The sequence below is a fragment of the Haliotis rubra genome, unplaced genomic scaffold (genome assembly GCF_003918875.1).
Source record: "Haliotis rubra isolate DU_JTF1 unplaced genomic scaffold, ASM391887v1 Scf1513, whole genome shotgun sequence".
NCBI lineage: Eukaryota > Metazoa > Mollusca > Gastropoda > Lepetellida > Haliotidae > Haliotis > Haliotis rubra.
The window spans coordinates 57525-71702 of NW_025765463.1; the positions used below are offsets into that span (position 1 = coordinate 57525).

The following is a 14178-nucleotide window of genomic DNA, read 5'->3' on the forward strand; positions in this document are numbered from 1 at the left end:
TTGTTGTGCTGGTTTCGGTTGCATTGTTGTCGTGAGGGTTTGGCGTGCGTACGCTTTGCGCTATGAAGTCCTCATCGAGGACGATCCATTGATATATTGATGTCTTGGTCGTAAGAAGACGTTGTCGCTTCCTACGACAGGCCCTGAAAATATTGATAACTCTATGATAACACAGTTGTGATGCCAAGACTTAATAGTTATCATGTAGAATCGTCTACAAAATGCTGGGGATACATATTGTGTCATGTAAGCGTAGTCATCAACGCTTCGAATGTATACGTTGACTGGTGAGTGACTGAATTTAGTTTACACGCCCGCACTCAGCAATATTCCAACTATACTCTGTAAAATAATGGAATCTGGACCAGACAATCAATGATCAACATCAGCGAATCGACCTGCGCAATTGGGATACATTGACAGATCTCAACAAGAGTCAGCCGAATCTGACCATCCGATCCCGTAATAAAGTCGCCTCTTCTGCAAGCATAGGTTACTGAACCAAACTGGATCGAATTCTAATCCGGATCTTCTTAGAGGAAGATGGTGTAATCAGGGGATACAGGCTATGAGTGTTAGAATCCTGATACTGAGATTTGAATCCTAGATGGCCAGGGTAGTAGCAAAGCCATTTTTCATGTAATGGCCGATAGGTTGCAATTCTTTGTATTTAGATGATAGTATTGAGGGCTTGGCATTAATTCACATACATGTCGATGGAAAAACAATCAATCGTCACTGAAAAGAATTGAGGTGAAAGTGGGTTTAACATCGTGCTTGAGAATATTTCGCTCATATGACGACGTGCAAGCGTGTGTATGTGTATGTGTATGTGCGGCTGCTTGTACTGGCCCAGACTGAAGCTGGTTTTATAGTGCTAGCTCACTGAGATGCCATGCCGCAGTGAGCATGAATACTACTCAGACACATTATACTGACTCGAGCCGACCAGTCCTCGTTGTACCCATTAATGCCGAGGCGCCAGGCAGGGACCAACAAAGTACCATATTTTAACATCTTTGGTATGACGCGGTCGGGAAAGAAAGACACCTTTCAAATGTATGATGTGTGGGAATGACATGTTTGCTTTACATGGTGACTGTATTAGTGATGCTTTGTTATCAAAGAATTAATTGTAGTCAATATGATTCATAGTGGGGTTCTACCGTATTAAATGGTTCACCGATGGCGATGTTTGGCAGGTATTTTGGCGAGGAATTAGAAACAAAATGTTTCGGCAAAAGAAATAGTATTGTAAGCCCGGGCTTTTATATATAATGGTAGCTGCGCGTATAATGGTAATGGTAAAATGATTCTTCATGCTCATTGGAGGATTCACGAAAGTCAGGAATTATTGACGTAAACCCTTTGATACAATTTAAAGGCCGGAGTGCAACTATAAAAAATCCCATGGGTTTCAAAATTAGTCTCTTCAGCAGTGTAGAGTGCCCATGGTGACAGGACTGTACCGGCTATGGGTGCCTGGCGATGTCGAGTTAGAAAGCTTGGAATTTACTACTAGGATGAAACGTAATGATACAACAGTGATTGTCAACAACCCTTTCACTACACATTTTGAAAAACTTAACTAGAATTGTCAAAGTGTTGGTATGGATAAAAATAACTGCTATACAAATATCACCCCTCGGTGTGAGAATATAGATGTTCTGATGTCGGCCTTAAATCAGTGTACAGCCCTGCACAGCGAAGGGGTCAGAGGGATTTGGGAGGGTCATTATTATCACTGCCTGGGAAAAATATGAAGCAATGTAACACTGAATGAACAGTTTCCCCTCCAGCAGACTTGTTTGCTTTGGAAACGCAACTTCTTTGACCACTTCGGTGATACGGTGAGGAAATTCAAAGCTGGTTCATTTCAACGGAAATATGTTTTCAAAATGTATCTTTTGTAAACTGTCTGCATCAATACCACTTTGCGAGAGTCTTCATAACATGCTTCTTTAAACTATGGCTTAGACCCGTAGAAGATCCGTGTTAGAATTGGTCTTCAGCACCCATGCTTGTCGTAAGGAGGCGACTAACAGGATCGGGTGGTCAGGCTCGCTGGCATGGTTGACACATGTCATCGGTTCCCAATTGCGTAGAACGACGCTCATGCTGTTGATCACTGGATTGTCTGGTCCAGACTCGATTGTTACAGACCGCTGCCATATAGCTGGAATATTGCTACGAGTGCGGCGTTAACAACAATCAATCAATCAATCAATATACTATAAGCTTAATTTACCTCATGAACCGGTAAAGTCGATTTTGGAATGTAAATTATGTTGTCGTATACTTGTATAATGAATGACATTGCAAAATAATCTCAACCTCGTCTCATACAAGGATCATATTCAAACGATCTGGAGTTCGAACCCATGACTACAAATAATATTTTAATTTATTTGAATGTGTGATGATGAAGATACTCACGCTTTTCAAACTTTGTCGTTTCTCGGAGTCGTGGCGGAACGCTGCGTTGACAAAACGGCTGGGGCGAGACACCTGTATTGCGATACACACGTAGCTCCTGGGGGTCTGTTGAAGCCCTACCCTGACTATCTCAGATCCTGGGCGAGGGCGAGGGTCGTTCTGGGGGAGTCAGTTAAGTCCTCCACTGACCCATACACCATACGAGTCCAGTGGGGTGTCCCCAGAGTGATGTGGCGTTCTGGACATGGTCGACTGGAGTAGAGAACACCATTGTGTTAGAACAGTACAGGACCTAGGTAGCCTAGTGGTTAAAGTGTTCGTTCTGTTCGGTGTCCCAGGTTCGATTCTCCACATGGGTACAGTGTGAAGCCCATGGTTGGTGACCCTGCCGTGATGTTTCTGGGATATTGCTAAAAGCAGCGTAAAAACTATACTCACTCGATTCACATCGAATCACACATGTAAAGGCACATTCTGGTCTCTCCTGAAGTAGAATTTGGCGTAAACCATATTCAGTTACCAGTAGACTATACTCTATATGGTCAAACAACGTGTTCACAGAACGTGTAAAATGACTGACTGACTGACTGAGTTTGGTTTTACGCCGCTTTTAGCAATATTCCAGCAACATCACGGCCGGGGACATCAGAATGGGCTTCACACAAGTCACAAGACTTTGCTTTTGTGAACCTTCTTATGAGTATGGGGGCGGTGGGGTAGTCTAGTGGTTAAAGCGTTGGCTCGTCACGCCGAAGACCCGGTTTCGAATCCCCCACATGGGTACAATGAGTGAAGCCCATTTCTGGTGTCCCCGTCGTGATATTGCTGGAATATTGCTAAAAGCGGCGTAAAACCAAACTCAGTCAGTCAGTCAGTCTTATGATTATGGAAGACTCTTGTCTCTAATTCAGGATTTTATGGTTTCCAAAGCTCCTGACCATACAGTGGCGCGGCATTCTTCATTTCCGCGGTCTTCAAAAACATAAAACATCCTATTCAAACCTACCGTTTGCAGGTCGTAAAAAGCCAGTTAATCACAACACATGCATCCATGTCTGACGTGGGGATACTTACATGGACCCAGGTGTCGTGTGACGTCAGTAAATCACATACAGCCCTGTCTGACGTGGGGATACTTACATGGACCCAGGTGTCGTGTGAAGCCAGTAAATCACAACACATACAGCCCTGTCTGACGTGGGGATACTTACACGCACCTAGGTGTCGTGTGAAGCCAGTAAATCACAACCACATACAGCCCTGTCTGACGTGGGGATACTTACATGGACCTAGGTGTAGTGTGAAGCCAGTAAATCACAACACATACAGGCCTGTCTGACACGAGGATACTTACATTGACCCAGGTGTCGTGTAGTCAGTAAATCACATACAGCCCTGTCTGACATGGGGATACTTACATTGACCCAGGTGTCGTGTGAAGCCAGTAAATCACAACACGTACAGCCCTGTCTGACGTGTGGATACTTACATGGACCCAGGTGTCGTGTGAAGCCAGTAAATCACAACACGTACAGCCCTGTCTGACGTGGGTATACTTACATGCACCTAGGTGTCGTGTGTAGTCAGTAAATCACATACAGCCCTGTCTGACATGGGGATACTTACACTGACCCAGGTGTCGTGTGAAGCCAGTAAATCACAACACGTACAGCCCTGTCTGACGTGTGGATACTTACACTGACCCAGGTGTCGTGTGAAGCCAGTAAATCACAACACGTACAGCCCTGTCTGACGTGGGTATACTTATGCACCTATACAGGTGGCAGTGTGTAGTCAGTAAATCACATACAGCCCTGTCTGACATGGGGATACTTACACTGACCCAGGTGTCGTGTGAAGCCAGTAAATCACAACACGTACAGCCCTGTCTGACGTGTGGATACTTACATGGACCTAGGTTTAGTGTGAAGCCAGTAAATCACAACGCGTACAGCCCTGTCTGACGTGGGGATACTTACATGGATCTAGGTGTCGTGTAGTCAGTAAATCACATGCATCCATGTCTGACGTGGGGATACTTACATGGACCCAGGTGTCGTGTGAAGCCAGTAAATCACAACACATACAGCCCTGTCTGACGTGGGGATACGTACATGCACCCAGGTGTCGTGTAGTCAGTAAATCACATACAGCCCTGTCTGACGTGGGGATACTTACATGGACCTAGGTGTCGTGTGGAGCCAGTAAATCACATACATCCCTGTCTGACGTGGGGATACTTACACTGACCCAGGTGTCGTGTGAAGCCAGTAAATCACAACACGTACAGCCCTGTCTGACATGGGGATACTTACATGGACCCAGGTGTCGTGTGACGTCTGTAAATCACAACACGTACAGCCCTGTCTGACGTGGGGATACATACATGCACCTAGGTGTCGTGTAGTCAGTAAATCACATACAGCCCTGTCTGACGTGGGGATACTTACATTGACCCAGGTGTCGTGTAGTCAGTAAATCACATACAGCCCTGTCTGACGTGGGGATACTTACATGGACCTAGGTGTCGTGTGAAGCCAGTAAATCATACATACATCCCCTGTCCGACTGACTGACTGACTGAGTTTGGTTTTACGCCGCTTTTAGAAATATTCCAGCAACATCACCGCGGGGACACACCAGAAATGGACTTCACACATTGTGTCCATGTGAGGATTCGAACCCTAGGTCTTCGGCGTGACGAGCCAACGCTTTAACCATTAGGCTACCCCCACCGCCCCTCCCTGTCTGACGTGTGTGGATACTTATGTCACAGGCTAATATCTGTCACTAACACTGCACCATACTTTCCAGCACTCTCACTGATGTTGGTGTAAAAAACAGCCCACCTTACTTCGTGGTCTGACTGGAACATCCTGGGCTTTGGCACATGCAGTCCCTGCAAATGTTGCAGAGGCAGGTCACATGACTGCTCTCTATAAAAACTACATGTGTCAGAGGCCCAGCACACACCATGTCAGGCAGCAACTTAACATGTTGTTGTGACCCACAGGTATGTTGTGAATTTGGAATGTTATGAATTTCGAATGATTGTTTTAATTAGTTATGCAAAAGGTATTTATTTCTCAGGTAAGAAGTATATTCAACATAATATTTAACAATGTTATGGGGAAATTGCCAGTGATAAAATTAATTGTTTCAAATACAATTAATTCCATAGAATATATTTTGAGTATTTAATGATTGATTAACATTTATATTATCTGTGTTATGACACACACCATGTCAGGCAGCAACTTAACATGTTGTTGTGACCCACAGGTTTCGTGCATACAATATCTATCATCAGCCAGAATTGACTTTGTAGTTCCTGCGACACTTACATGGACAAAAGTGTCGTGTGAAGCCAGTAAACCACAAGACATACAGCCCTGTCTGACGTGGGGATACTTACATGGACCTAGGTGTCGTGTGAAGCCAGTAAATCACAACACATACATCCCTGTCTGACGTGGGGATACTTACATGCCCCTAGGTGTCGTGTAGTCAGTAAATCACATACAGCCCTGTCTGACGTGTGGATACATACATAGACCCAGGTGTCGTGTGAAGCCAGTAAATCACATACATCCCTGTCTGACGTGTGGATACATACATGGACCCAGGTGTCGTCTGAAGCCAGTAAATCACGACACATACATCCCGTGTCTGACGTGTGGATATACTTACATGCACCTAGGTGCCGTGGGGATAACCAGGTGGAAATCACAACACATACATCCCCTGTCTGACGTGGGGATACTTACATGGACCCAGGTGTCGTGTGAAGCCAGTAAATCACAACACATACAGCCCTGTCTGGCGTGTGTCTTGCGTCTATGGACGTTCACAGATAACACGGTCATTCGTCGGGGTTGCCCTGAATAACTGTTTCACCGGGGAGACGGTGGTAGTCACTGCACCAACCTTGTTTATTTCTCCACTGATGAACGACGTTGAAGTTCTCTATATACAGCCTTCCATACTTATACAAAAACAAAAATATAAAGCACGGATGAGACTACCTCGATATTGAAAAGCTCGGCGGACCCTGGCCTTACCTTCTGTTTGCTAATCTATCAATCAAAATGTCTCTGCATATTCAGGGTATAGTAATGACTAGACGCTTAGGGGCTTCTACTAGTACTTAATATTCTCTTTAAACGCGTTAATTTCTGTGAGTATCCATTTTTTCTGAATTTAATAGCTTAATTAACTTTGTATTCGGCGTTAACCCCGCTCACTCATTAATGTAAGTAAGATCCGGGTTCGATTCCCCAAATGGGTACAATGTGCAAAGTCCATTTCTGGTGTCACCCACACTGATCTTGCTTGAATATTGCTTAAAGCGGCATAAAACCAGTCTCACTCACTCATGGAATATTTATTCCGCGTTAACCCAACTCACTCTCATTATTGCTCCTTATTATTGTAAGATGGTATTGGGGTTAACACCGCTTTCATTCACACCGCGACGTGACAGCGTGGTATGAGAGGAACGTCAGCCTCAGTGAACGTCACAGACGTCGACCATATAAAGGAGAATACGAACGAAAACAAAACTTTTGATATATTGTAAAGAATATTATAAAAGTCACATTCCGTGATTAAAATTAAACAAAAAGTTTATAAAAATAGCAATAAAAACACAAAAACGTACTCCGTATTTCCGCCTATTACGGAAACAATCCGACAGTTAATGAGCAGAGGGGTATCACGTGACATGACGTCATAAGTGCCTGTTGTTGATGGCTTCCTCTTTGATTTTACCTCACAACTTAACAGTGTCCATGGATTCTGAAGCAGTAAAAGATGTTCCTGATGTCATTTCTAAAATGGATGTTAGACCGTATCAGTACGATCCGAATTTTACATCTTGCAAGACAATCTTCCCCTGAAGATGAAGATTAGAAGAATCGCAAGCGAACGGAGGCACCGCTTGGAGGTCAAAATAAGTTTAAAAATAGACCATATCATTTAACATGATTACTTTTTGTCAGCAAAATGTCCTACAGTTCCAGCCAGCAAACTCACCCCTATAAATATATGACCAGTCACTAAGAATTATATTTTTAAAATGTGATTACAGTTCATTTTGTGTCAAATGGGTGACTGTAGGATGTCTGGGATTTAAAACAAAATAATTATGCTTCAGACGAGGGAAAATAAAAGTTATCTGCTTCAAAAATTACACTGGAAATATTTTATTTGAAACAAATTAGGGATCCTAGTTCATTAAAATTAATAACGTATCAGTCCTGAGTCTCGATACAAGATCCCAGCCTGGTCGAGCAGAGATAATATTCGCGACGCAGATAAGTTATTCCCGAAAACTGGTGAATTATAAAATACTAGTCAGGACAACGTATATTTCCCTATTGTTTGGTTATGGAAATAGTTATGGTGGTACTCGGTCATAACCTTGGAATGACATCCTGTCAGCCAATGAGAATACAGAACAACTTTCACGGCACACACTACCTGGACAAATAGCGAGTCTGATGCCGACGTGCGTAATTGGACAAAATGGAAAACAATGAAAGCAACAAGTACTTCATGATTTGCCGTTGTATTCGGCAATGTTTCGAGTTGACTGCATCATTTAGGTCTCCAAACCGAAAAGAACGTTATAGCGAAACATTTTCAAGCTCACGTGAAATCTCTTACTGATTTTTGATAATATATATCTCATATGTGTACCAGTCGAACTGCACCAGCTACAAAATGCCCTAGCAAATTTTGGTCATTCATTCTAATTTGTTAAAATTTATAATGATTGAATATATCCCGTAAATGCATAGTTTTTGTCAACTTATTATGACATTATGTTCTTCTTGATGACTCTTTGAATTCGAATAAAGTTCAACATAGATCATATACAAAAGCCATGGTCCCTATAGCTATATATACATAGTATGTATGATCTGCCTTTTAGTTGTTGGCGATCTATATGCCTGTTTTATATTGTATTGTCATCTTTACATGCAAGTTTTACATTCAAATCTGTGATACTCAAGCATTTTACTCGCCCATCGTCGACAGGTTGAACTCTTCAGAATGTTTTCATCTTTATTGTATAAATTGTTTTCGTCACGATATGGCTGAGATATTGCCAGTGTGACGGTATTAAATATTAACTCACTCACTCATATACCAAAGTACGCTTTACAGTTGCGGGAAATAATTTTCTTTATAATTGACTACCGCCGTTTTAGGCTAAGCGAAAAAGCTATGACTCTTACAATTAGGTAAGGAAATTAAGCAAATCTCGCTGTTTTGACAAATTACGAAATTCCAGTTACGGCGTTTTTCGGTGTATTTTTTAAACATGTAAATATCGGATTTTCACTGGGAGAATTGAATTGAAAATAAATAACATGTGAACGACGGCTATCTATTATCTTATCAAATCACATGTAATGTGTCTAAACGTCGCCGATAACCATAGTATCCTTTGGAACGTTTTTGGATGGTCAGCAAATATGAACGACGAAGTAAGCTTTCCACCATATTGGATAAAAACCCACGTGTATTTAAAACATGATCAGGGTCAAAGTAGGATTCGAATACTCGACAGTGAACTATTTACACGGGTAAGATCCGTGGAATCATGGCGCCTGAGACGACTCAAGCATCTATCATGGAAATGTTTATGTTCCTCCTCCATTAACATTTGAGTTATTTCGACTGGGATACGGTGTTTACAGTTCGTAGACGCGGTGGATTCGTAACCCAGACTGTTTCGTAGACCATGATTTCGTAGACGTGTATTAATAATTGAATAATAGTATATATTAAGTTTGATTTTTACTTAGAATGTGTATAACGAAGTTGTTATGCTTTGTTTTCAGTGATACGAAACTAAGGGCAGCTAAGGACAAGAAAATGTGATTGAAGAGTGAACGAATATTTTCCCGTATCTTGTCTAGACTTGTTTTACATGTATTTGTATATGTAGTGTTTGTGTTGTATTTTTTGTTTTCAGTGATACGAAAATATTGTTACTGTGTGACTTTGTGTGTAATAAAGATGAAGCGTCGTAAAATGTAAAAAGACAGACAACATTGCTATGGAAGAGTGATAATGTAATCTATTTATGATCAACAACAATTTTCACAACAGCACGTATCACAGTAGTAACACAGTATCACAGTCACTCAGTGACCATATGCCCATTTAGTTTGGACACCTCTCTCAGCAGCTGGGACACGGTAAGAGTTGTTGCTCGGAAATCGTCCCATAATCTAAAAAATGTATCCGACTTGGCACGCTGGCCAGCATGCTGCCATCTGTCCAACTGACCGTCTGTGAAGTCGAATCTGCAGGGGCAGCAGGTCAGCTTCTCGGAAGAGGAGGGGGAGCAGTCTGTAAAAAGGTAGGCAACGTCGCCCGGACAGCTGGTTTAAGCGCTTGTGCCAGCTTTCCAGGTCATTGTTCGTCCGGATGGCCGTCCCAAAAACGCACCAGTAATGGTCCACACAGAGATTCGGATCCATGTTGACTCATAATATTCACTGAGGGCGATCAGATTCGGTGTCACTGCTTGCTGTTTGACCTTCATAAATGCTGGCTCGATATGGGCTGAGTCTAGGAATTGCAAGCCCATAAGCTTTTTGATGAATCTAGAAAACAAATTATAAAAATGGGAGGCATAATACTAATGAAATGCAGATAATTTTTTAAACAAGATCATCTGAAAGAGTGTAAAAAGAAGCAAAAAAATATTCACCTGTGTGTTCCCACGTCCTCTTCGTAAGCCGTAGCCAGACCCAAGTTCTGCACCTTCCTATAAATCGCCTGATTCATATGGAAGGTGCAGCCCTTGACCTGGACGGCCGGAAAAACTCTTTGAAACCCTCTCCAGGTCGCCGCCTCAAAGTCCGTGACCATTTTTTCAACATCTGCGTTGTCCATTAGGTGGTTCACCGCGTTGTTGAAGACCTTGTTTAACAGATAATTACATCATTAATTGATGACAATGAACAAACTTTACAGCAAGTACAGTAATTAGTTTAGCTATTACTTAACAATTAGTTAACTACTTACGGCCACGTAGTCCTCTATCTGGCGCCGCGACATCAATGCAAACAAAAGGGAACTTGTTTCATCGCCGATCCGGAGACGAGGAAAGCATGGATGGACAGCAGCTGGTGAAAAGGGGGTGACACAACTCGGAATGTAGAATCTATGTACCAAGTCTTGGCCGTCTTTAAAGTATTTAATTGTTGCTCGCTTGCAAATATGAGATGACACTGTCCACCACCTGTCTTCATATCCGCTCTTAGGAAGTCTCTCGGTAGGAAGCGGGAGCAAATCTAAAGAAGAAAAACATTTGTGAAAATGTTAAATTTATTTAACATAATTTAAAATATACCGAATACTGAAAGCGAACACCATACATACCCCAAAATCCAAGTCTTTGGGTTCGCTTGGACGATCACCCTGGCGATGGTAATTAATTTTGCGGGCTGCTTGGCTCAGAGGGGGCAGGGAGGGGCATGGGCAGCTGGCTTCACTCTCTGCTTTGTAAATTTCCTCGGCCATCACTCCAGACGACTTGTAGTAAACGCTAGACTTGGCGACATCCCTGATCTAAAGAAATGAACAATTTCAAATTATTGCTGTAGTTGCTACAGATTTTATAATAATATTACATAATACAAACGTTACATATATTGATATGTTATGAATAAAACGACAAAATACCTTCATGTTGATGGTGGCCTTGGTCAGAAGTCCTGTCGTCGGCTCATGGTTGTGGTCGGCTTCTCCGCGGGTGAAAGTTTCACCTCTCTGTGAAACCGCGGCAGTGCACCGACCCTCCTTTTGCCGCACAGAGCACCACCAGTACACAGCATACCATCTTGACTTCTGTTAAAGAAAGAAACATATTTTAGTATATACATTTTAGTAGTCACATGTGTATACAAACGTCGTTCAAATGTAATCAAATACGTAGGACTCATTTCATTATTCATTACCTGGATGGTGTAGGAAAATCCTCTGTTGTCAACTAAAAGTGGTTTGCCACGCTTGCTGCCGGTCGGGAGAATAGTCCACTCGACTGGAAGCTGATGGTCGTCGGGCAGGGGTTGGGGGTCCGGGTCAGCAATAGAACTAAAATGATGAAATATCAAATTTAAAATTTACATTGAATTATATTAATGATTAATTATCTAACTGAAATGAAATAATAATGAATAACTCACTCCTCGAATACATCATCTGTTGCGTTGATGGTGGCGGCAGTGAGGTCGAATGATGAGTCCACGGGCGATGGAGGACATGTAGGGTTCGGCGACGATGCTGGAGAGAGAGGCAGGGTCGGGGACAGAGGAAGAGTCGGAGAAGGTGGAGACGGCGGGGGTAGAGAACATCTCTTACAGATGAAGTCCATCTGCAGGTGCCCTTTCGTCATCTGGCGGTAGGTTGCAATGTCTATCCCTGTGTCGCAAAGGCGATGCTGCCACTGATCGCAGCTGTCGCACTGGATGGCATGTTGTCTCGGACGCACCTTCTTGAGGTTTATATACCATAAGTGTGTGTACAGGTAAACTTTGTCGGCGGATTAGACAAAATTAGTCTACTCATCATAATTTGCCGACTGTTTTCATTGTTGTGGGAGGATTAACAGGTTTCACTGAGTTGTTGTGAATGTTAATTAGGAAGTGGTGAGTTGTTTTGATTGCGAAATACTCTGTGTGGGAGATGTAAGTGTTTTCTTAAGAAGTGTTTTCTGCTACTTCTCTGCTGGTCTGCGTAGTTGAACGTTGAATGACGATACTTACCTAATACATATCTTTTAATTTTACACAACTGAATTTAATATATTAGCGGCCTATGATTTGTGGGAATTTGTCGGACATGGACCATTGTGAAGCATATTTTATTATTTTATTATTTAAGGATATTTTCACCGCCGATCATACTTACCTGATATATTTTATTTATTTCACAAAATGCAAACACTTTTCGTCGACTTCTTCATCATTGAGGATGAACTTTTCCCATTTTAATAACGTCTACGAATCCGCCGCTCAATCCGTCTACGAATCCACCGGTATTTTGTCAACAGTAAACCGAAAATAATGAGATGAGATCTCTGATACTGAGACCAGATGACATCATTTCGTAAAAGCGGCGAAGTACGTTGCTATAATTATGAAAGTGAAAGCGAGTTCCACATTGCCAATGCTGCCCTGGACTCAGATACCTTTTCAAGAATATGTTATTAAATATAGTAAATAATGCTAGTGAAAACATGAAGATGGTGTGCTGAGTCCTACGAAGGCTAATGCAGCCACTTTTGAAGCATAAAAATTGTTGTTGTTTTTTTCTATTTGCTCGTTGTTTCTAATATTTTCTCGCTGCTTCAAGTTTCTGTCAAAAACTTGAAATTTCGAGTATTTACTCGTTACTTCAAGTATTTTCTCGTTACTTAAATTATATTTTCGTTACTTCGTTTATTATCTCATTGTTTCGAATAGTTTCTCGTTGTTTCAATTGTTTTACGTATTTTCTCGTTGATTCAAGTATCCTTCCCAAACTTGAAATTTCAAGTATTTTCAAATACTTGAAATAACGAGAAAATACTCGAAGCAACGAGAAAATACTCGAAGCGAAGCAAAGAGAATTGTAGCTGAAAAATTATTTTACGATACAAAAGTGGCAGCATAAGGCTTTCGGAGAGTCCTGGGTATCTATTGACAAACATGATATTATAAACGTATATTTGGATATGTTTTGAAAGGAATCAGTCTAAAATGGATTCAGGAGGTGGTTAAATATCGACAATGTCTCACAGTGTACTTTCAGAAAATGGAGATCCATTGAGGATTTCTCAAACAAATGTGAGTGTAATGATCTTTGAAAATCTCACATTTTTCTGATGTTTATGTTAGTAAATGTAGAACATCTTCTATCCATTTCAATTTTAGCTCATATACACATGGACAAAAGTATCGCCGCATCCAGTATTTTTCATGGGTTATAGCTAAAACGGCACCACAGCAGAACGGCACCAAATTTGTGTGGCGAAAACGGCAACCATATTGGCGAAAACGGCAAAGTATGACGTTGACTCATGTTTTATTTCATTTCATTATAACATTAGCAAGATTATATCAACATACGAGTCATTCTCAAAATCCGTGCATATTTATGTCAGATGTTTGTATCCGACAAACTTAAGTCAAAATCAAACCAAAGAAATTATGGTAACTAACTTATCACAATATTTTTCTACACTTTACAGTACTGTGCCGACAGTGATTGGAAGTGGCATCCCATAGCTGACAATCGGATTGCAGAATGTGTAGATAGTAAATACATCTACTGTGCCCACAGTGATTGGAAAGAGCATCCCAATTTAGCATGAAAACATCGCAACCTTTGATGTTTGAAGTACATTTACTCAACTGAAATCGCCCAGTGTCAAACTCAGTGTCAAAATGAAATTGTTTTTAAAACGCACAAATGCACCCTTTGTTTACCGTCGCCGAAATACCTTAGTTGTGCGTGCGACGTTAAATAAAGCAAATAACAACGGTGACCGGACAAAATCCACCCGGACAAAATCCACCCCAAAATTGCCACCCCGGACAAAATCCACCTCTTCTTAACAAAAAAATGGACAAAATCCACCCTTCTCAAATTGCTATTATTAAAAGTTTTAGTGTGTCCTGATCTTGACACGCAGCGAAGGAAAAGACACTCGAGGACTTTCTCAACGGCGTCGGCCGT

At 41.7% G+C, this 14178-nt stretch overlaps 1 protein-coding gene across 1 annotated transcript; it reads right to left on the reverse strand.

Moving 5' to 3' along the window:
* Positions 1 to 2561: 2561 nt before the first annotated feature.
* On the reverse strand, positions 2562 to 11022 carry LOC124270402. The gene is given in 7 exon segments (XM_046705444.1): positions 2562 to 2688; positions 9739 to 9907; positions 9952 to 10058; positions 10166 to 10377; positions 10483 to 10529; positions 10532 to 10751; positions 10840 to 11022. Coding segments are annotated over 7 exon segments (1023 nt in total). The 5' UTR covers positions 10981 to 11022.
* Positions 11023 to 14178: the final 3156 nt, after the last annotated feature.